The following is a 25,548-nucleotide window of genomic DNA, read 5'->3' on the forward strand; positions in this document are numbered from 1 at the left end:
CCTGACAACCTATTTTCACATAGTGCGCCGAGACATCTCAATTTCAGCGGCACTAAAAAATTTCATTCACTAGACCAATGACTTATAACACATCAAGCTTGTCCCTGGAGCCTTCCTTATTGAGGAGAGCACAGAGGACTCATTCATTGCGCTTATGTATGCCTCCTATCACACAGTGACAGGCAGGCAGATGGATTTGATAAATGAGGACAGAGGATTTACAGGAGCACCAGGCTCCCAGAGTCTCCACTCCCAGCCCTGTGTCTGACTGAGGGGGGTCGAGGTAAATAACTGGCCCTCTTCACATTCATGACTAATAGGATGTCTAATAGCTAATGCATCCATTATACAGCCTCACCATTATTTTAGGAGCTCACACTATTGCAGTCAGTTTGGCTTTTCTTAAATACTGTATAAGAGCTTCAACACTGCCTTATGATTTTTGCCTCTTGTTATTTTCTTGACATTATTCAGGATTTTATTGTTTTCTGAGCATGATTCACAGACATAACCTGCATTAAATCATCCAGATTTAGATGATTTTCAAATAAGGACTGATAGGTAAGCAATAATAAAATACACAAATAAATGCCCCAGTGTGAGCTGCATCATTCTGATTACCATGGTCACTTCAGAAAGAAAATAAGATACTACATTTTTCATGGTCATGGTATAATATGAGTAACCACAATATAATAACAAGTCACTATTTATTATATTACAGATTGTGGTGTGCTGGGTCGGTTCAAATCTTTGATATCAAGATACACTGCATGCCAAAAGTATGTGGACGTCTGAACATTACACCAATATGTGATTGAATTAATCTGCTTTCCATAATATTTCTGAATCTGGCTGCAGCGATTTGCTCCCATTCAGCCACAAGCACATTAGCGAGGTCAGCCACTGATGGCAGTTGGCATTCCAGTTCATAACAAAGGTGCTGGAAGGGGGTTAGGTCAGGACTCAGGTCAGTCAAGTTCTTCCACACCAAACCATTTTGTTACATGGCTTTGTGCGTGGGAGCAGTGCCATGTTGAAAGAGAAAAATGGCCTTGTCCAAACTGTTGTAACAGAGGTGGAAGCACACTCTTGTCTATAACATCATTGTGAGCATTAAGATTTCCATTCACTGGAATAAGGGGTCTCAGCCTAAACAACATTAACAGTCCCTAACATTAGTACACAGTACTATGCTGACAGAGGTGTACACATACTGTACTATTTGTACTGAGCTACCAAAAATAAACGCAAATGTATGAGCCCTTTCATATGAACAGATGCACACGTTCATGGCCACCTGTCCACACACACAAACACACTCAACCTTCTTGCCTCCTCACCAGAGCAGCGTGAATAAACAGAGGCGCTGTGAATGTAATGGCTTGGCCCTGTCATACATGAGTCAGCCCGTTACAGTGTGAGTGCAGCGAGAGGCTCCCCGCTCCCCAGGATGTGTGAGACCTCGCACAACAACAGATCCACGCCTCCTCTTCTCTCTGATGCTCACTTGTTCTCTCTCCTCCCTTCCCTTTGTGTCATGCTGACTTGACTTCTGTCTGTCCCTCCCTCCCCACCTCCTCAGTCTCTCTTCCTGTCCCTTTCCCAGCTCCAACATACAACAACAACATAAATGAGAGTAAACATGTGTAATCACACTGTATGTACTGATATAAAGCAGTGACCTTCTGGAGGAGGCAAACGAGAAATGTGCCGGGTTGCTGGGAGAGAAGTTTCGTGGGCTGTCCAGAGGGCTGCTTCCTGAAGAGATAACGAGACATAAACAGAAGATGAGACACGAGACAGAGAGACACAAATATGAGAGAGGGTTATGTGACAAAAAGAAATCAAAGCATTTCGTTTTACAACCCAGTGACCAAATACTGTTAAATCTTCTTAACCATGGTTTCCTCCTCTCTCTGTGAGGTGTGGCACTGAAGGCTGACTCACCCTCGCCTGATTCTCTGGTTCAATACAACACTGTGACTATTCACAATTTAGAGGGTAAAATAGTGTGAAATTGATGTAGATTATTTCCAAACGTCAATCATTGATTTTTAGGCTGATGAATGCTTTGTTGCTGAAGGTTTTTTATTTGTCTTGCTTTATTCTGTGGACAAATGTGGGGGTTCTGAATAATGGACAAAAAGATGTGATGGGGGCTTTTTTGTAGATGAATGAATCAAACCAGCAAATTTAAGGGAGCAGCCCAAGTAAAAGGACCTGCAAGCACCTTAGTCAAATCTTAAAAGGGCAAGTTATAAGTTTTCTCTGCTGCAGAATGTGGTTTCTTGCCTGGAGCGGGTAGTGGTGATGGTTGCCTGCCAAGAGCTTCAGCCATCCTTAGTTTTACAAAATAAGAGGTTAGAGCTACCTCTTCAGAGAACAGTCTGGATGCTAAAGTGAGTTGCTATCGGAAAGTGAAAAGATGGGTCCGCCAGGTCAAGGTTAGCTGGTTAGCATGCTAACTTCAGTAGAAGAAAAGCTGTGATAGAACTAGAAGCAAAACATGGCCATTGCTTTCCACCACTGGAGACAGTTTTTGATATACATATAAAGGAGTGAAGTTTGATGCCGAACCCACAACATTTCCTCTAGACTGGTGAGTGAACAGCTGTTAATGCAAACATCAAATGACTCAGCTAAATACATTACATCAAGACAAGGCTTGTTATGGATAAACAAATGTGTAAACCTATCTGCAGAAGCTATGTTTTATATCAGACAGTAGTCAGTTAACAAAAGGAATAGTTCCACTATCTGGGCTTATTCGCTTTGTTGTAGCATTAGAAGACGAGATTGATACACTCGAAATGTTTACCTGCCTGCCACCAACAAATGAACAAGCTCATGGCTCAGGTGTGATGTGTTAGTATACGTACCTAGGTGTCCAGGGAGCGGCAGAGGGGAGTGTGGGCGAGGCAGCGTGGGCGAGGTGGTGGTCAGGATCAGACTCTTCCTGTTGCTTGTACGACAGCTACAAAGAGAAAAAGAGAGAGATAAATGTAAATGAAAAGATATAGTAAGTGCTGTGTTGAAGTTACCGCAGCAGAGTCGTATCTTAGGGCAGGATCTGTGCACAGCTGCATCTATAGGTGCAGGAGAAGCAGACACGTACAAATGCATGGCTCACTGCAGGAGCACAACAGCGATAAAGAGGATTCAATTTCCTCAGTCATCCATCCCTGTCTGCTTCCTCTCAGCAAAGATAAGATGTGAGGAGAGAGAGGAACAAGATGAGAGGGTGGCAAAGTTGGAGAGAATTGTGGGCAAAAAGCAAGAAAGAGGAGAGAGGAGAAAGATGAGAATCGTAAAATAAATAAATAAATAAATAAACATATTGCAAAAACATCAGCTTTTCCATGACTTCAGTTACTTGTGTTTGGGGTGCTTAATAGCAGTCACTACCACACTGAGTCACTTCTAATCTAACTGTGGACTCCACACACATTCGTACTGCACATGATATTACTGTACCAAATTCACACACAATTGGGCAGTGAATCAAGCAAGCTTTTTATAAATAAGAGCACTTATTCTGTTAAAATACACTGCAGCAGTGCAATTTGTTCAAAGGCTTGTGAGGCACAGTCTGCTCTGGTTTCCAAGGCGGTGTGAGTGGCATAAACAAATGCAAATAAAAACAACTGAGAACAAAGAGGAGAGAACAAACAAAATGCAAAGAGCACCATCTCATCTTCGCTGTCGGATGAAGAGAATGGCTGGTTTCCCCTCGGTCTCTTTTCAGCCTCTGTCACATGGGTTCACATGTGAGCGGGACGCACCAGCTTTATACACACACACACACACACACATTCACACCTTCATTGACAGTTGCAGTGCAGGAACGGAAGCTGACTGAGACGGTATCAACACATGAAGATGGCACAGAGGCAAAGACACTGTGTGAGATGGTTGGACAGGGAGACAGCAATACCTCTAGTATAGTCAACCACATTTATTAAAAAAACACACTGGGATATGATTCATTTATCCAATTAATCTCAAATTTAGATTTTAAATTTTGAATAATCATCAGCGAATTAATGAATGATCCTACCAGGAATTTATGTAATTACACAAAATTACTAAACAATAAATAAAGTTGCTAATATTACTCAAGGCATTACACAGGAATTTCGACTGAACGTAAAAACATTAAAAGCAGAACACAAGCTTCACTTATATAAACCCCTCTTCTGATCCCCATGTTGCAGTTACACACCTGCCATCTTGACTTAGTGGACAGGACTAGGGCCACCTTGACAAGCTGTCAACCAGGGGGTCTAGGAAATCATACATTTTCTTTCCCATTGTAAGGGTGCAATGCAAAGCTACTATTTGCATCTGTTTACTTCACAAAAATATCTGAATACAGGACAAATGTGGATGCTGTTGGTAATTGTTCAGAGAATATTATTTGTTTATATCCATATGATGTATTTGTCTCTGTTTTCACACTTACTGCTCTGTTAAGTCTTAGTCTAAATGTTTAAAAATAAGGTCTTTTCTGTTAAAGGGGCAACATGTAAGTCTTCCATGCCAGCGACAATGGTTTCTTGCTGGGAGCAGGTGGTGGTGGTGGTCATTTACCAAGAGCCACAGCCATTGTTGCATTTATGCAGCAGTGCTGGACGCTACATTGAGTCGCAGTTGGAGAGTGATGAGACAGGCTGGCTGGAATGGGGCTAGCTGGTTAGCCTGCTAACTTCAGTGGAAGAAACAAAGTGACAGAAACAGAAGCGAAGCAAGAATTAAATCTTGCTGTCTGCCACGGGTGGCAGCTCTCAGCAAGTGAAGGAATGAAGTTCTTCTAATCTGATAAGTAAACAGTTGTTAATGCTAACATTGGTTGTATAGCAGTGGCTCACATATAGCTCCTTTACAGTGACCAGAGACAAGATAAAGACTCAGAGCTCCCAGCCCACCAGGAGACACAGTTGATTGGCTGTTGGAGTATTGCCAGCAGCCAATCACATTTTTTCATTCCTGTGAGCTAATACTAGTAATTGTGATTCTGATCCCCAAGGACAGACATAAATTCAGTTTCATATTCTAATCTAGAATGGAGTCACAAAAAAGAGCCAGCACTATCTCATCTATCTGTTTTCATTATTCTAACAGCACACAGGATGTCCTGATCGATCAGGTCTATAACTAGTAATATAGATATTGATCATACATGCCAATAGGGTAGATTTAACATGCACATCCAATAACTGCAATTGTGCCATTTCACACTTTCTAAACTGGATCAATTACATCCTGGCATTATTCTATAACCTTAAACCTTTGTGTCTGAAGCTGCAATAATCTCACTGTTACACACACCTTGGCCTACAGCTAATCCTACTGATACCTACCATTCAGCATGTATATGTTTGTGTGTAAAGTTTAACATAGTTTCACTGGCTTTCATTACTTCAATAACTGCTTACTCATAAGTAAGACAGGGAGAGAGTAAAACAAAGACAAACCGAGCAGCAGGACTATTCTCGGTTAATAGATTCTCAGTGCTGCAGGAAATCAATGGAGGCTGGCTGTAAACACACTAAAACACACAGCGCTTGGCCTTGAATTTCCCCCTGTACAGTTCATGAAGACAACGCTGTCAGTATTCAGAGCTATGTGTTAATATGAGGACACTAACTGACAGGTATTTACGCATCCAGCTGCTGATTATCCAGAGTGCAAATTTAAGAGAAAAGCCTGAAGGCCTGTTTCTTGCTCGACTGGTCATTCAGGATCAAGAGAGGAGTGGAAGGGGGAAGGAGATCTGCACTCTTCTGCACTGAGCTTTACTGGCTGCTGCAGACGCCTGGAGATTGTGGGGGGGGGGGTTTAGGAAGAGGAAGGAGATGTACAGAGAGATTGGGGTGTTAGCTGCTACAAGCATGACATGAAAGCGAGATGAGGGAAAGTAAATGCTCAGGGAAACTGGATGACTGAGAACTCAGAGGAAAGAAAAATGAGAAAAACAAGAATTAGAGATGCAGGTTCAAAGCGCTCCCAGCGGTGCTCCATCACCCCCACATGTGCAAGGTAAACATGACCCAGTTTTTTTTGCCATGACACTCACACACACACACATACAGTATATATTCACGCTGCATAAACATGACAGAATGCATGAACAAAGCACACATTGTTCACTGTAAGTGTGAGCAGATGACACAAAGCGTGGCTCTAACAAAACCAGACAAACAGGAGCCTTCATCCTGTGCATGTTCATACTGATCCCTCTACTTAACAGCAGGGGGACCATTAATATTGATCAGAACCAAACTGCCCATTCATATGAGACTGCACAAATGTAGCAGAGGTACATAAAGTCAAACAGAAGTAGATCTGAGGCATGGAGGAGTAGGGGTTGGTGCAAAATGCAGAAGGAGATGAGAGAGAGAAAGTAAAGCTAAAAGCGAGAATGCTTCAAAGAGAAGAAAGGGAGAGGCGGAGGCAGAGACGAAGGAAAAAACTGCTGATGAGCAGTCAGGGAAGACTGGTTTGTTTACCTCCACAGCATGAGGAGAGCAGAGACTGAATGAGAGATGACCACAGATATGATGACGGTGAATAAATCACTGATACATGTTGATGGAAAAGAAGCAAGGGAAAGGGGAAAGGTGAAAGGGTGAAGGCGGAGAAAAAATATCAAATATTCTGTTTCTAATTTGGTAAAAATCTACATTCATGGAGAGTGAATCAGCCCCCTTTTCTTTTAGTGTGTACACATCTGTGTAAAGTTTTGTAATTAAAAGACTGGAGCACTTTTTTTCCAAGAACAAAAACCGGAGGAAATTTAGTTGGTGTCTACAACCCTGCGGGGAGAGGAGGGAGCTGTGGTCACATGACGGCTTGTTGCTACGCAGCATGCGGCAGGGAGGCTTCTGATAACGGCGACCAGGGACCAAAGAGAAGGAGAGAGAGAGGAGAAACGCTGCTCATTATAGAAAGCACTCAAGTTCACTGTTGGAGGGTGGAGGGAGGGAGAGACAGAGAAAGAGGGCGGACACGCACTAACTGATATTTAATGGTGGCACAACATGAAATGTCAAACAAATCACCGGTCATCAGGTAAAAGTAGTAAAAGAAGTGACTGGGCCATTGGCAGAGTGACATTAAGCAGCCAAAATGTCACAGCAGTAAACTATATCCTTCCCTATAATCACTAAAATGATTTTTTTAAATGAAAAAAAGAGCTACAATATGAGAGAGAGAAAAGATCAATAGGTGTTTTTAAGAGTGGAGGAGGCGGCAGTGGAGGGGAAGTGAACCATAAACACACCACCAAAACAATAAACATCAAGTAAAAAATAAGCAAACCAACATGGCATACAAACAAACAACTGAACCAAATGACAGATTCTGACAAAAGAACTCCTCATTTCTAGCCAACAACTGTTAGATTTGTCAGCTGTCATGGAAACTTTTGGTGGAAAATTGGATCAGCTAGCTGGCTAGCTAATGAAGCTATGGTTAGCTCCATGAGTTATAACTAGAGTTGACTGTTTCCAGCTGATCATTTTCAAAGGAGAATCATGTAACGGGCCTAAATCATTTTGCCATGCAAAGCTAGTTATGATGAGAGCAAATGTAAGATTGTTATTTTGTTCTAATATAACTAATATAGCTTATTGTTTGTTTTCACTTTTAACTTTATAACAAGAGTACAGACTTTTAGGATGAGGACTAACAAATACGTCTGGCAAAAGTAATGCTATCTCATGTAACGTACTTCCCCATATCCAATCAGGCAGGACACAGCTGCTAACATTAGCCTAAACTCTGCTAACATCCAGGACTGACTTACATATAGTTGAGTTATGATTTATTTTTTATTTTTTTTAGGCATCCCAAATTGATGTAGAGGATTATCGATAAGCTCCTTGGCTTTGGAAGTAATGTTTGATTTTACTGTTGTAGGTATAAGCTATTGTGCTAACAGTTGTGGCTTATGATAGCAGACAAACACACTGTTTCACTTTATAATGAACTGAACAATTTAAATAAGTTATTTAAGCTGTTAAATGTTCTCTCAATCAATTAGGTGATCAACGATCAATGAACAATAAGTTCAGCTTTAATTTATTACAATGAATACAGTGTGCTATGTACAGTATAAAGACAGTATTGATTCCTACTGGCCCATCCAAGTCTCTTTAAGTAAGTAAATGTAACAATAACATCCACTGGGTTACATGAGCAGCAGTAAAAGGCAAGGACAGAAGCCAAAGTGGTCATGGAGAGGGCCTGAGGCAGGACACTGTCCTCACTCAGCTCCATCAGATCTCCACTCAGCTGCACCAAGCATTGTGTTAGATGTCAAAATCATCACCTGGCCTAATACACAACAGCCAGAAAAGTCAGACAGGCACCATGACCCTCTCTTTGCCTCTTTCATTTGTTTCAATTCCTCAGCTCTCTGGGGTCTCAAGCATCCCTGACAGCATTTCAAAACCCCTCCGCCTGGATGGAACACTCTTAATTTCTTCTTCTTGTTTTTTTTAGTAATAGTCTCAAATCTACTGTCTCAGTCTGGAGAACTACACAGCAGCTGACAGTAGCAATATCTATCAAGCATGGGTAAATTTAGTGCCGTCGAGAAGTCTGTGTCCTCAAAAGTGTTTTCCTGTAAGAGAGGCCTTAAGAGGGAGACATTGGAGGAGAATGAGGATCAAAGAGAATAAGAGTCCCATTACTCTAACAGGAGAGGATGGTGCCCTTTACTGAAACCAGGAGCTAATGGGAGATCTAGCACCTTCTGTGTGAGCTCGTGTGTATTGAACCCTGGGCTCCTCTTGGGGAAAGCTGCAGCACTTAGAAGGACAGACTCCACAGTCTGACTCAGGTGCTTCAGCCTCCCACTGACCTCTTTTGGTTTCCACATAATTGGTTAAGTGAAGGGTAATGGCTTATTTAGTTACAGAGGAGGAGTGTTTATGAGCAGAGGACAAAGATGCGATTGTGTGCGCTGAGAGGATGGACATGTGTAAGAATTGTGTGACTCTGTGTGTGCGTGCAAACACATAGATGGGTGTGATGTGCCTGTGTGTGCACTGTTTGCCTCACAGCACAGTGCACCTGAGCCAGAGCACCTGAGGGACACACACACACGCATATACACACACAAAATATTTTCTCTCTCCAATTATTGCATCTATAATCCAGTGACTCCCCACTTTCCTTTAGCATCCCACCAACTAACCATTCTCTAAACCCCACTCCCATTAGCTGCTGTTGCTATACCCAATGCTGTTTACAGTGATAATGTAATGTAATGTAACATTAAAAAATGAGCCATTCCCTGACTTTCTCCATTATCTAAAACACCCTGTAGACTGATTTTGGCCCCCCTTCCAACACAAACTCTACACATGAACAAAAAAACAGAAAACCTTATGATCCCCATGAATGAATTGGAGCAGTGTCAGGGGGTCAACACTGGCAGGGCTATTGATACATAGAGGGACCTTTGTTCAGCTGAGCTGGCTCTCCTATTGGACAGGTGAGCCAACATTACTGCAAAAATGTATTGTGATTCTGTGGTTTTAGCTGGCTAATGCTTTCCATCATTAGCTTGCCTGATAACGTTGACAAATCAGTAGCAAACTGCTGTGTTGCAGTGCTAACCACTGCACCACTGTGCCACCCTACAAAATAATGAACTTCAGTTAAATATATACTCCTTGCCTTTGGAAGCTTAGGCAATATGTTAGTTAGCCAGTTATGCTAATACATACAGCTTTAAAATGCTTTTTAATCTGTTCCTTATACTGTATACTTGTTCTTGTTCTTCTGTTTTTGAAAACACAAAAAACACTGCAGTCCAAACCCTGTATCTCTCTCATTACAGCCCATGTTAAATGCTTTAGCATGTGGAGAAATCTGCAACTTGAATGACCTGCCACACCTAGTTATGGTTGCTAAGCTATGATAACTATGTTATTACAGTGTATCAATTGCTGTTCAGGGAAGGAGTTAGCGAACTGAACACGTAGGGAACACATACACAAACAAGAGTACACACACAGAGACATGAATCAGGAACAACGCTCGCTTATGTACTCAACCTATTGATTAAATGAACAGTAATGATCTGATCTTTTCTCATGTTATTCTGATGTGCAGAAGAATACAGGGAAAGAAAGAAAGAATGAAGGGCGAATGATGGAAAAAAGAGAAAGCAAGGGGCCAAAAAGAAAGACAGAGTGAGAGAGAGGCAGTCAAAGCTAGTATGCGTGTCTTACTTGCTCACGTAACCTTAGTGAGCTGGTCCCTAATGGAAGAGCAGACACAGATATTACCCCGGGGCCCTGCGCTCTATCCCAGTCTCTCCTCCTTTCACCTCTTGCGCAACCTCTCCCTCTTTTTCCACCTCCTTTGCTTTCATCATCTTAACCTTATTCCCTTGCTCTTCACTCTTTCCTAGCTGTGACTTTACTTCCTGATCTTGTCATAGGAGCTGAGAAATAAACTTTACAGCAACTGGGGGGAAATCACTCCCCATACAATAAACCCATCCTGCATTTGATACGCATTGCAGGATTTTTGAAACAATTCCTCTTGGGTCTGAGCACCTCTGCAGGAGGGTAACAGGCATTAAAAAAGGTGAGACTTCTGCATTAATTCCATCTGTTTGTCTGTACGTCTGGGCTCAGGTGTGCCATGGCCAGTGTCTCTGCTGTAATAGAAGCTGGTTTAATCCCTGATCAGCAGGGGAGAATGAAGTCACCCTGAGAGACTCAGCATGACATCCACTACTGCTGCTGCCAAGCAGGAAACCCCCGGTGCTTGAATGTCAGCTCAAATTTTCAGACTGTCGACATCTGAGTGATTGAAAGTATCAATTATAAACACAAAGGAAAAAATACTGCTCATATAATTCATTTGAAAAATGTGATAATGTAATTTTTATTGACCCCTGTAGAATAATTCTCCTTCCACTTGTGGTGTTTCACAGTGAAATCAAAATGCACTTGCAGCTACAGCTGGTAGGGATTCAATATGTTGTACAAGAAAACTACAGAAGGCTAAAAACTTCCCCTAAATAACCCACTCGATCTTCTGACTCCAGAACAACATCCCTCAGTGTCAGTGAATCAGACTGCAGAAAAATCCACCTAAAACTTGTGACTCTGTCTGACTCATCTTTGGCTCATATAATCATTGATCGATCACCTCAGACGGTGAATCAGTCTACCCGCAGGTCTGCTGGAAATGTCACTATGATGAGTCACTGATGCATTTTTTCAATAACACCAAGGTCAACAAAACCATGACCAGGGCCAAAGATATAGTTATAAATCAACCATACAGCTCTCAAGGTTCTTACTACGCTTCCATCTCAAACATCCATACATTGCTTAGTTTATTGATTGGACATATTTACAGATCTGCTGTTAAATGTAATGTATGATGATAGTTCCTGTAACACTAACTGCATCCTATTCCATGAGATGAGGGTCGTCCATCAAAACGAGAAATACTACAGTATGTGACTGTCATATAACATGAGGCTGTGCTTAGGCACAGTGGTGCTTTGAGCTAAATGCTAATGCTACAGAGATAATGCTAACATACTGATGTTAAGCAGGTATAACGTTTACCATGTTTATTATCTTACTTTAGCATATTAGCATGCGAGAGCATGCACATTAGCATTAATACAAGGCTGATGAGGCTGATGGGAATGTCATTAGTTTTGCAGGTAGTTGGTCATGACGTATTAGACAAAGTGACATTTTGAATTTTAATAACACCAGATGGAAAAACAAAGGCTTCTACAGCCCTTTGTATCTCCAGAGGGAGCTGCATTAAGTCTGATAAACTGAGGCTGAAGACCACAAGTTTGAAATGAAAACAATCCTGAGGTGTGGAATTTGAAAGCAGAGAGCTCACCAAACCTCTGCGGCCTGCTCCTCATCTCTGCTTGAGGCTAGAGGCTCAAGGCTACACTAGTCGCCACTAACATAACACACCCTAAAACTGCTGGACCAAAGTAGTGGACTGACACTTTCATCCATAGAACCGTGCTACTAGTACAATTAAAAAGTGATCCAGTATTTGTCTGTATGCATGTTAAGGCCTTTCTTGAAACTGATATCGGTCAGTTGGATGTATACCACATAGAAAACAGTCTATAATTCATATCATACAACTTTAAATTTTCACATTATTCAAATAATAATGTTTACAGACTGGCTGCCATATAAGCTGCCAGACCTACTATGACAATAACAATGTTCTGTCATGACCTAAAAATCACTAAGACTCTCAACATGCACAGTCAGCAGAACAGAGCCGAAATCTAAAACCAACTTAGACACAGACACACATACGAGTATGACTTTACACACTAGTCACACTATCAGCACGAGCCTCTGTAATGTATCCTGCAGACACTGTAGACTAACAGAGAGAGAGTGAACAAAGAGCGAGTCCTACCGCGCCCCACGTCACACAGAAGCCAAATCATCACTACTGTCTCTTTCTGTACCTTTTAGTGCGTCGGAACATGTTGCTGGTTTGGTATCTAGGCGTAGCTCCGAGCAACAGCAGTGGCAGCGGCAGCAACAGCTGAGCGGTGAGGCAGAGCAGTCAGAAAGCAGCAGGTCTCTGGGAAAATGTCATTGCAATGCAACGCACAGTGTAGCTCCCACTACCTTTAGATGTGCACTGCTGTCTGGGCAAGTGTGGCTGAGAACCAAAGGGGAGAGAGAGAGAGAGAGAGAGAGAGAGAGAGAGGGAGTGTGACAGAGAGGGAGGGAAGGAGGGAGGTAGGGTGGGTCTATCTTTTTAGAGAGGAACAACAAAAGGCGGCAGGGGATTGTAGGTCATTTTCTCAAGGCTAAGGCTAAGGCTGGTACACAGTGTAATATTGTGACTTAGTTGTGCAAAAATGTGTGTTTTCCTCTGTGTCTGTGCTTTCATTGTCTGTGCATTGATGGGGAGTTAAAAGCTTTCTCTGCAGGCTATGGACACCATGAATGAATGAAGGAGAGAGTAACGGGAGGTTAATTTATCTCAGCAGAAAGTGAAGGAATCACTAAGGGCCAAGGTCATGTGAACTGTTACATAACTGTAGAACAGATGTTGAATGGAATCAAAGACTTAAAAAAAAAGAAAACATGTCTAATCTGAATGGGTACACTGTGTTTACCCATAAATGGATGCAGTAGGCAGATTGAATGTGAAGCCAAATCCACTGAACTCCTGTATAATGGATGGTGGGCTGATAGCAGCCTACAGAGCAGGGGACAGAGACAGACTGATTCCAAATGTGAGCTGTTAACAGAGAGAGGGAAATGACGGTAAAGTTAGGAAGTAGCGGCAGAAAGCGAAAGACAACAGTGAGATGGATCAGGAGAACTCAGCCCGTACACAAACAGAGTTGGTCTGCTGCTCCATTTCATGTTTGATTACCCATGATGACTCGGGATGAGGGGACAGTGTGGAAGATGGATAAGGCAGTGAGATCGGAATGGGAGACAAGAGAGGTGGGCGGAGATGGAAGTAATGGGCTGTGACCACTCACACACACAAAAACATAGATTTAGACTTACTACTCAGTGGATCAAAGAGATTATAATAATAGCCTTTATTAACATGCTGTTGATTGTATTCAGTACTCTCCTCGTGATAATCTATACACTTTGCAGTGATGGAAGAAGTATTCAGATGATGTAATAAAGCAAAAGTAGCTGTATTAACTAATTTAACTGAAACAAATATTTGCCTGTTTACACATCCAGCAAATACAGAGCAATAATATCATTCATTTGACGTCATGTTTCTATCCAACTGATGACTGTAACTCCAGTATCAACCCTCCTTTTAGCTCTAGTTTTGGTCTCCACACAGTCCTGCAGCAAAAACGTTCCCCTTGTTTGGCGCTGGGCAGGCAGGTTTTTAGAGCCTCTTCACTGAAAACATACCTGCTCAGCTGATGAGAGCGGTGCGAGCAGGGAACTGCAGAGTAGGGTGATAATTCTGTCAGTTCATCACTGTGAACGACCGCTTTCACGTCATATCATCCATTGTTCAGATAAAAATATGTATTAGAGCAGCTTTAAGTAAAAGCACTCTTTAGCAGAAAGGCCCAGAAAGTTATTATTGATGATGGATTATTGTGTAAGGAGCACTTTTACAATGTACTGTTAAATGGTTGAATCTATAAAAACGGGTCATATTTCATTAGCTAATATGTTTTGGTTTAAAACCTTAATATACAAAGAAAAATATTTCCTTTTGAAATGTAGTAGAGTAGGCTATAATTTATCATAAAATCCAAATACTTCAGGAACGTACTGGGACATTTAACTCTACAGAAGAACAGTACTTGAGCATCACTATATTATCTTTCTTCAAGAAAAAGCTATTTATAAAAAAGAAATGAACATTTGTCATTTTGATCATTTGTTTAATTTTTGAATTTATTTACTGTGTCAACATTGAGTTCTTTGTTGTTTTATTATTTCTTTTGTTTTGCAGGTAATTTCATTCTGCTGTGTGTTTTACTGCGTGTGTGTGTGATTTTCTGTATTTCAATCACAGTGTGTCTGGTTTTGCAGTGAATTCTCTTTAATTCTGTTGCCTGCGGGTTGACTGAGGCAGACTGTTAATATACTTATGACCTAACAGCCAGACAAACTCTGAGTGTGTAAGAGGGAGATAGAAAGAGGAGCAAGAGAGGGGATTTAGAAAAGAGGGATAGGTAGAGGGCATCTGAAAGGAGTGAGAGGTGGAAACAGAAAGCATAACAGAAACAGATTAATAACTGAGCAATGGGAAGAGGAGAGGGGGAGATAAAGAGCGAGAGAACGAGTGACTGGAAAAGGCAGAAAAGGCTTTCAGGACCATGGACAGCATCCAGAGCTCCCGGCTGGCCTTAATCTGACTCCGACAGACTCCCCAGCCGATCTCCTCCTCCTTCACTCAAGGAGTACACACTCAACACCACAAGCACCACTGAAGCATCCTCAGAGCTTTCAAACACAAAGTGCAAATCATGCTCATCCAAGAAAGCCTGCCAGTCTTGATATAGGCTCAGGAGGAGAGACCTTGTTGATGAATGTGCAGATGCAGCTTCACTCTGTGTGATTGTTTTTCTTCATGGAGGGACCCAGTCTCTCCCCAGAGAGGAGAGGAAAGACAGAGGGAGGGAAGAAGAGAGGGATGAACGAAGGTAACACTCACCTGCTGTTTTTGCGAGGCAGTGGCAAATCCTTCTGGAAGAAAGACAAAGAAAACAAGAAAAAGAGAGAGATCAGGTACAGAAAAATACTAGTATTGAAAAACACGACACTGACATGACAAAGCTTTTTTAGAGCAGATGAAGACATTTTGATGAATGTCAGAGGCCAGATTGTACTCTCCATGACTAGAGAATGTATTTGCAAAATATGTGGAGTTCCCCTTTAAGGTCACTATAAACCTTTTGAGAGCATCTTCCCTCTTATACTGGATGTTTTTCCATTTGACAAAGCAACAAAAAAGCCCTGAATGCTTAAAGTAGAATGGAAAATAGACATTCACTTTGTGAAGGGGCAGTAATGCTGAAAAATGGTTTTAATGGTTAGTAGGTTTATCTCTGACTACTGCTGAATTATGTAACCATAAAAATACAGTTTTTCCAAGAAGTAAATACTATGTATTTTAATTTGTATGTATTTATTGTTAACTATCTGTATGGTATGACATGAAAGATCCATAAAAGATCCCAAGTTCACCAGCTAACTACAGCTGGTAAACTCTGCTAGTGACAGTTGTCATTTCAGTGAACACAATCAATAGTCTCTGTCTGGAATAGAGAGTTTGGAGTGGTCAATCTGTTATGGTTAGCAATGCAAACTGCTTATATACCATGTGAAAACAGAAAGCTCGACAGGAACAGCAACAACAGCTAAGCAGGGTGGTGCAAAGGTAACAATTAATTGCTACAGTAGGGGGCCTGGGGCACAGGGGTCTGGGGTCTGGGTAGGTTTCCCAGATGGTTATTCAGACTAACATGGTAACAAACATGACTTGAATTTATCCTGGTTATCTTTGCACACACACCATGTATTTGGATCTATGTTTGTTTTTAAATCAGTTGGTTTATTAATTTTTGACACTGCTTTGAGCCAGGGCACATCTCCCTCTCTCTCTCTCTCTCTCTCTCTCTCTCTCTCTCTCTCTCTCCTTATATCCTCCCATATCCTGAGTCCAGATGGACAGGGAACATTGAGCTGAAACAGCAGCAGACACTCAGTGCACCAAATGAAAACAGTAAGAGTGGAGCCAGATCTCATGCCAGCACAGCCTGGCTCTTTACAAAACCCTGCACGCTGAGATAGAGAGAGAGGGAAGAGATGGAGGGTGTAAACAAGGGTGGAGTAGAGAGCAAGAGAGAGATGGGGGGGGTAGGGGGCCTGGAGCTTTATCCTTGTGCCTGAGTCTTCTGGCCTTCAGCATCACGTGTGTGTGTGTGATGTGTGTGTGTGTGTGTGTCATACATGGTAAATGGTAAAAGCTGCTTGAGATGTGAGCTGTTTCTCAGCAGATGCAATTAATGCATTAGCCGCTTCACACCCTCTCCTGTCACACGCAGGGTAACGTTGTTAAGGTGCTGTTAGCATCGCATCGACCGCCTGCTAACCACAGGCAATGTAATTATTAGGTTAACCTTCAGATAAAGATTTTGTGTGTGTGTGTGTGGTGTGTGTGTGTGAGCATGTGTGGACCTGCTGCTACTGATCTCCTCTGAAGCACAAAATATGTATCATACTGTGGCTGCCTGAAAGCTCTGTAATACAAGGACAAATCTCCAACACAGCAGAGTGTTTTTATGTTGTCAGTCACCATCCACGAGGTTAAGTCTACGTTACAGATAACAGTTACCACAAGAGGAGAAAGCTGAGTAGCGAGGCGCCACAACACCAAGGAGAGCCGAAAACACTCAGCTGACAAAAAGAAGAAAATAATAATCTCGACCTCCTCTCACCTCAGGATCATAAGCCAGTTACAGGTTACACAGGTATCTGACTGCATGTCCTGAGGGTTTACATGTTAACAGAGACAAATCCCTCTTTACAAGGACGACTGAAAATTCAACCCATTGATCCCTCTTCACTTTGTCCTTCATTGATCGGGCTAATTGACCCTGAGCTGTCAGAGCAGAGGAGAAGATGACTTACAAGAGCACAAGGCGTCAAGAAAGGCTCCTCGATGATGAGGACGGTTAACTATGCAAACAAGCACAGACTCTGCCTGACAGCCAACGCTTTTACAGAGAACTTATACAGTCCAGTGTAAACACAACCACATGAGATAAAAACTGTATCCAGAGGGAAGTACCAGGGTTTTAGAGATACTGAAAGTATTATATGTATATTTTTTCAAATAATATGTGCCATCATGAACAGCTCTACACTGCAAGGACTAAGTTCTGGTCGGGTAACGTGATCTCATGGGATTACCTTTAAATAACATGCCACTTTCAGTCACACGTTTTGGTCATGATTGGGGGGAGGGGGAGGATTGAGGGTTAGGAGGTAGAGAAATGACAAAGTGTGAAATAGGGTTAGGGTTAGCGACAAAATGCACAGAGATAACATGTGAAATGACTTAAGGAAATTTGCATGTAGTTACGCCATTTGCTGGTACCTGACTGGGTGGGGAAATAATAGTAAATCTTTGGCTTTAAAAGTAAAACACAAACATGCTGAATCTAAAATATATATATATATTTTTTAGCCACAGTACAGACTACCATTACATTTTTACTATTTACTATTACATTCATGTCATTCATGTGCCCCCAGGAGGAACTGTAATAACTTTTGTGATCCCCTAACTTTTTATCCAGCACCATCATCAGGTCTGAATTTTAATTTGTCCAATACTTTGGTTTAAGTCTGCATCACTAGTGACATTCTCATTAGCCTCAGCTGAGCAATTTAGAGGTAATTAGCAGATGTTAGCATGTTAACACATACAAACTTATCAGTAAAAGCCACATATTACTTTACTTGTTAATGTGTTTTGTTTAAGCTTACATTCTGGAAGCTCTGTGTTGCAGCCAGATAAAAACAGGACTGTCTTACATTTAAAAATCAATGTAGAAATAAGCACAAAAAGAAAATCTAAATGCACTGCAGAACAGACTGCTATACCTCGTTTGTATCTGAATCCAGACCTGTGCACATCTGCTCACTGTCTGTCTGATGTCCCTCTATAGGGCTCTTTATGGTTCAGGCATGTCTAGACAACAAAAAGAACCAGTTGGCACATTAAACAAAGCGCAGCTGTCTATCAGTAACTGAAAGAATAAATAGGAGCCATGAATGTGATGCTTCCACACAGTAAAAAAGAAAAGTGACTGCAAATACAGACATATATTGTGCAGTTAATCTACAGGACTGTAGATTATATCCCTGTGCTGCAGTGGCTCAATTATTGAATCCTCAAGTGACATGGCCTTTATTAACCTAGTAGAAAAACCACTGTCACATAATATCTGCCTGAATTTCTCCCCTAATCCTCAATTCCACTTTAATTTGTAGAAAGGTCAGAAAGAGACAAGTCATTTCCCAGTTCCAATCTAGATTTCGTCAGTGGTCTCACTAGAGCGGTCTGCATCTAAATCTGCCTGTTGTGACCCACAGTCTTGGAATTTCCACACAGTGAAAAATAAGCAGAAAATATATCATTAGGAAAATACAATCCTTGCTCCATATCCAGATCCTACAAACACATTCTGACTTAATTCTCCTGTGGTATAATTACTCTGTCAGAATGCCAGGATTATTGTTCATTGCATGGTTGCATTTCCCACTGCATGTAAAAAAAGACACGCACACACACACACACACACACACACACACACAGACATCGTCTGCTGCCTGATATGTCGCCGGGTTCACAGCTAAATGCTCTCCGGGTTCCACTGATGAAGTCTGGCGGTGGTGAGGGGTGACTGACAACAGATGGGAGGCTCTGTCACAAACATGACATGCCCACTGATCAGAGATTAGAAAGCAACACAGTTCCACACTATATTTGCTCCCTTTCCTGACAGCGGCGGCTGCTCTTTTTTTATCCAGGTTTAGCTGCGTCCTGTGGGGGGAGCGAGCTGAGGTTGGTGCTTACAAACGATTGTGTGATCCCCTTTAGTCCCAGGCTGTCACACTGACAGGAGCGAACAGCAATGTGTGTTTATGTGTTTGTGCTACAGAATGGGAGGCTGTGCAAACTATGAATATTCACATGCTCTCACTGGAGGGTGATTGTGCTACTGTCTTGTAATGGCAGCAGTTTATACATGAGCATTTTGCCTTAAGATCAGTTCAAGCACTTAGAGATACAGATTAATTCTGGGATTTTTAGTATCTAACCTGCAGATGGCCTATTTCTGTCAATGCGTGTTCACTTTGACAACCAATAACCTTGCTTATGGTTCAACTGCAGCACACAATGTCTGCATACGTCCTATGTGTCTGTGCATGTGCATACTCCAGGGGCTTGTTTTTACGGTCGCCTCATGTTTTGAGTCACTGTCATCCTCAATGCATCATTTGTTAATTTGCTCAACCTGAGGCGAAACATGCAGAGATGGAGAGCATGTTGAAATTCAAGTTACGTCCACAAACCTTATCTACATCATTTAAATAAACTCATGTCTTCTTATCTTCTTGTACTGGTGTCCAAATGTTAGTTTAACCTTTTAAAAATGACTTTCTGTCTAACATGTCTGGGATGCTGCTCTTTGTTGTAAAAGTCAGTCAGGGGCAAACAGTTTAATGCAGGCGGTAAACCATAACTGAGACTTGAAAGGCTGGTGAATTCTTGTACATGTTTCCCTGCCATATGAATAACCCCATAAAAGGTCCCCCTTTGCTGTCTGTGTCCTTCAAGTCATCTCCCCTGCACTAAGGGAATAAAAAATTCCCCTGCAATAATGAAATGGCACTAGCTGAGCTGCAGTGCCTATAAAGTACACTGCAGCTCGGTCGGGATGAGCCGGACAGTCCAATCATTTTGTGGGCACGCTGCAAAAAGAAAAATTGGTGGGGGGCAGACCTGGAGACCAACAACAGGAGGATCAATCAAGGAAGTGTCAACACTGCCAAGAGACAGTGAGGGGACCAGTCATTATCTGCAGCAGTGACTGACTAACAGATCTGGGTCTGACAGATGGAAAAGGCAGAGGGGCTGACGAGCGGGATGAAGCATGAGAGTCACGCACACTAGAGGGTCTGGTGCTTCTCGTTTTTGTGCATCCATACATTTTATTTCTGATATCTGAACATCATGCCTGTGATAACAATGACTGCATAAGAAAACTGAAAATGAATACTAAGCTTAAATACAGCATAGGGGAAATCACAGGGACAAATAGGGATTCACAAAGCATTTGCACCTAATGGCCAGAAACAAGAAATTTAAAAATGTTTATTTCTAGCTATTTTATGCAGTGTTTAATTGTTTAAAAATATATTACTTCTAAATATTACACTACAATACATTATAATGTGGTGTACGCTATTAATAGCAGTGTATATATGTCAGCAAGCCAAACAGAGGGCTGCAGTGTCACAGAGTGCAGCAGGCACAAAGAATGGCAAAGATGTTCATTTCTTGTTAGTCATGTTGAAGCAATGCATCATGGGTGTGACCCCTGACCCCAACTGCAGGGGAGTTGGGGTGTGTCACCATATGGTGCTGAGAGAAAGATTGTGTGCGTGCATGTGTGTACGAGTGTGTGTGTATGTGTGAGAGAGAGAGACAGAGTGACGGTTGGGATGATGAGACCCAGGGGAGTGACAGGGCAATTGAATAGGACATGGTCAGCCAATCACCTGTCAACACATAATTTCAGGGAAACTCACACACATATACACACACACACACACACACACACACACACACATATAATAATAACACGTGGGAATAAAATGCAGATAAGGTAAATGCCCACATCCTTTAAACTGTGAGTCTACTCTCTCTCTCTCACACACACACAGACATACACTAAATCATTTAGCTGGCCAGCCTATATCTATAAAATGCCAGTGACTTTGTAAGTCTGACTCTATGATGATTAATGCCCTTGCAGCTCCTGTCATACATCACAGCAGCAGAGCAGTGAGCTCAGCGGTGAGGATGATGATACATGGAACCATCAGCGTACCTCACTACTAATCTTCCCCTGATTCCTTTGTAACCTCTCCCTTCCTCTTTTTTCACAGTAATAGGGGTCAATTTGCCTCTGAGCAACTCGGAGGTGCAATTCAGAGCACTCTCTGGAAATTCCTCTTTTGTAGCAAACACAACTGCCATAATATGATAAAAATGAATAAATTAATGTAAATAAAACACTCACACAATACACACACACTCACGTGCACACAAGCCCACAGGAGCCTGCACTCCACCCGGCCTGCAGGCTGCTCATCTCTGCTCAGTTCACTTGACTGAATCACACAAAGATGGAGGGAGGGGGGGTATGACCCGTGGTTAAGCAGGCTGCTTCATAATGGATGAACACAGTCATTTGAACATGTCATATAAGTATGCATGAGTGGCTATTCATTACCGGTGTTTCGTCAAAGAGAGCCCACTGTATAACCTCATTACAAAATAAATACCGTAATGATCCTAAAAGGAGCTTTATAGAGATTATATGTGATCATCACAGCGAAGCAGGTCTAAATATTACATGTATAGGGCGTGGATTTACAAAAAATAGCTAGTATAAGCACAGTGAGGTCACTTTGTAGCAAAACACTCACCACCTGATGGACTGTCAGACCCCAAAAGGAAACACACAGAAATACAAACGCCTTTGTGTGTGTGTGTGTGTGTGTGTGTGTGTGTGTGTGTGTGAGAGAGAGAGAGAGAGAGAGAGAGAGAGAGTGGGGGGGTTTACAGAAATACTACTATTAGAGCTGAAACAATTATTCAGGTTAATCGATTAGTCCACTAACTGAAAAACATCTGAAGGTTCCAGTTTCTCTAATGTGGTGATTTGATGCTTTATCCAGCCTCATGTAGCAGTAAACTGGATATCTTTGGCTTTTAGACTGTTGGTTGAACAAAAGAAAAGCTATTTGAGGACATCACCTCACACTGATGTTCATTTCCCATATATTTCATGATGTTTTACAGACCAAGGAACAAGCTGGTTATTCAAGAAAATGATGGGAAGATAAATTGTTAGTAACACACCTAACTACAATATGGTTTAGTTTATATGCTGTATAAAGCAGAGTGTAGTATTTCCATATTTTCTATAGACTCGACTGATTCAATTGATTTTAAGTGACAGTATATGAGATGAAATACCCTGAGGTAGGCCATACAACAACTATTGTTATAAATGTTATAAACTGAGGCCTGTGGGTACATTAATTATATAGATTCCACTCAGTACCATAACAGGATCTCCTATTGTATTGTTGAAGCTGTAAAATTCAAACTGAAAATCACAGTCACTTGTCACTACAAAGACATAAATAAGCCTATAAACACTGCGTGTGATGACATGTGTGACAGTGTGGCCTAAATCTGGAAACAATAAGAGAGGTGTTCCGGTAGAGCAGGGAACACATGATGCTCAGGCAGCTGTGCGACCAATCTCACCTGCAGCCTCCGGCGCCGTATTATCCCCGAGTCATCCATGTCGTAATGAAGAGCGGCGGGGCTCCTGGCGGGGATTTCCCCTCACTAAAACAATCTCTTGACCCTTCACTGATCTGTGTTTTGACCCAGCGGGACTGCGGCATCCACCGGCGCTCCAGTTCACACCCGAACTGCACAACAGCGGCGGCGGCGGCGTCCTGGCACACTCGGAGCCAAAGGGGCGCACACACACACAGAGAGAGAGAGAGAGAGAGAGGGAGGGAGGGAGTCCGGTGTCACGTCGAAGAAGCCCACGAAAACACACACATGACAAGCTGTCCCATTCTGTCTGATAAAAGCTATGTCTCTGGAAAAGGGGCTCGCTCTCAGTCCCGCTTCTGACCCGCGTCCTGTGCCTCGGTGTTGACAGTCATGCTGCTGTCTCTGCGGTCTGCGCTCCCTCTCGGAGCATCCTTGACATTCTGCCAGAGGTCTGTGCGCTTTGATGCTGTCCAGCCGAGCGACTGCAGGCCTGAGCAATCACTGCAAACACAATGTCCATGTAGGATCAGCCGATCAGACGCTGAACCCCAACTTCTTCTCCTGTTTCACAACAACCTCTCGAAGAAAACGTGAGCTCCTCCCACACATTTGGTTACAAAGAACAACGCGTTCAAAGCTCAGCGCGGGCGAAAACAACCAGACGATTATTTTACACACTACTGCACCGTAGTTGAGCAGCGCTGCTCCGAGACGCGCTTCATCCTTCAGCACCTCGGTCGGGCTGACATTGCCGCCGCTTCGCCGCGGAGGAGCCTGTCCGGTCCCGTAAACATCATCCGTGAGTGCGGAGAGCACGCTGTTAAGTCCCGTCCTCCTTCAGAGCCACATAAAGTTTCAACTCCTATTCGTTTCATTCATCCAGCCGTCGCTCCTACACCTTCAAATCCTGTGAATCTGGAGACTTGACGGGGCGACAGCAGCAACGCGATATTTGTAACCCCTTCCTGGGTTTCCCTCTCGCCCCTCCTCCTACTCTCTCGGCGGAGTGCCTCTGATCAGATGAATGAAGGAGCATCCAGCCCTGGTCCTGGTGATACAACCCATCCAGCTGAACATAGAGCTGGGCTATACGTTTTTTCTCTTTATGTGAAATTGTGGGAAGAGGCCCAGTCAGATCCTAATTCACCTCAGCACCTCAGAGAGTGACACAGGCTTCAGGAAACAGCGTTGTTATTTGCATTTATACTGTAGATGTGATTGCTTCATTTAGTCACCTTCCTGAAAAATGAACCAGGTCTAGTTAAAACTCACACCTCATTTTCATCATATGTTCATACTAAGGCTGTATTGTCAAACTAGCAAAGAGGGTCCTGGTAATTTGATCAATTGCAAACACATTAAGAATTTGCATAACCTAAAAACAAAATGATTCACAGCAATAATTTGACATATTGGTGAATGTGATTATTCACTGTTTGTGGAAGAGTGATATCAATTGTCTCATATCATTAAGAAAACTAACAAGAGTATTTCCCAAAATCAATCTCTCATGCCACAATACAATCCTGAATATAGGATTATTGTGTGTGGAGAATAAATGGATCTGTGTCAACAATCAAGACTGTAACAAAAGCAGACAAGACTCTGCAACACATCACACAACCTGAGGCCAAAACAAAACAAACACTCTTTGGCTTTGGCCTTTGCTTGGTCACACTGAGCAACACGATGTTTCCACCCGTGATATTACTTCCGTGATTGACAGGCGGGTGGCCCTTTGGCAAAGTCATTGCATTAAAGCCTTGTAGGGGATTAGGACTTTCACACTGTTTTTATGTAACATATGGTCCAAGCTGCCCACACAGCTATGACCTCATCAGTGCCAGACGCAGCAGGGGAGCTGCAACAGAGCGTCCAAACTCAGCCCACACTGACCCATCTGAGTGGAGATGGCCAGGAAGGCTGCAGGGAGGCTGTTGGTCTGTGTTCAAATCACTGACAAATATTTTTTTGTCTGTAAAAGCTGTCTGCAAGCAACACATGGCTTGACTGACTAACAAAGTGGCCTGTATGACTTCATATTTACCACCAGCAGGCCAAAGCTTTCACTCATCCAAGAATATTTCAGATTTGGTACAGACATTCATCTTTCCTCTGGATGACTTTTATTAACTTTGATTACCCCTAAGGATTTCATCTAGCACCACCAACTGGCCAACATTTTAATTTTTTGATTATTTATTTATTTTTTCTTTTTTAAACAAAGAGAGAGAGAGAACAAATACCTGCAAAACTGATAACATTCCCATCAGCCTCAGCTATACTTTGTATTTAGTGCTTATGGTCAAGTTTTAGTATGCTAACCCAACTTAACTAAAATGCTGAACATGATAAACATTTTACCTGCATGTTAGCATTGTCACTGTGAGCATGTTAGCATGCTGAGTCTTAATAATATCAGCATTGTTTCTAGATTTGTAAATGTTAGCCATGTGACATGCTAAATTCTGACACGGTAAACACCATACCTGCCAAATATCAGCATTTCTGAGTTTTGAAAATATAATCCTGACGATGGTTTTGGCTTGAAACTTCAATTTCATAAAAGTCTGCATTACAAACTGGGGATCTGAACTTTGATAGATGTCGGCATTTATTAGGGAGGGAAGGTATGGTGAGATAATTAGCATTATCACTGTGCATGTTAGCATGCTGACCTTAGCATAGCTCAAAACACTGCTATGTTTAAGTACAACCATGCAGATCGGCTGTGGACGTCTAGTCTTCTTAAGATGCACCAAGCAAGACACAAGCTCAGATACATGCAAAGGTTGTAGAGCAGCCTCAGACAGGTAATAGTAGACATTCATATAAAAATATATATCACAACATAAATGGCAAAGGTGCTGCCAAAATTCTCAACAAATGTGGTGAGGCAAATTCATT

At 42.2% G+C, this 25,548-nt stretch overlaps 1 protein-coding gene across 1 annotated transcript in view; it reads right to left on the bottom strand.

Annotated features, from left to right (window-relative positions):
• The window catches only part of LOC108898676 (microtubule-associated serine/threonine-protein kinase 1-like), a 39,959-nt gene extending 16,279 nt beyond the window's left edge, over positions 1–23,680 (bottom strand). The window contains 4 exon segments of the mRNA XM_018698645.2: positions 1,686–1,761; positions 2,883–2,977; positions 15,196–15,227; positions 22,621–23,680. Coding sequence (XP_018554161.2) covers positions 1,686–1,761; positions 2,883–2,977; positions 15,196–15,227; positions 22,621–22,659 — 242 coding nt within the window. The 5' untranslated portion in view covers positions 22,660–23,680.
• Between the last annotated feature and the right edge of the window lie 1,868 nt (positions 23,681–25,548).

This window comes from Lates calcarifer, linkage group LG11 (genome assembly GCF_001640805.2).
Source record: "Lates calcarifer isolate ASB-BC8 linkage group LG11, TLL_Latcal_v3, whole genome shotgun sequence".
Lineage (NCBI taxonomy): Eukaryota > Metazoa > Chordata > Actinopteri > Centropomidae > Lates > Lates calcarifer.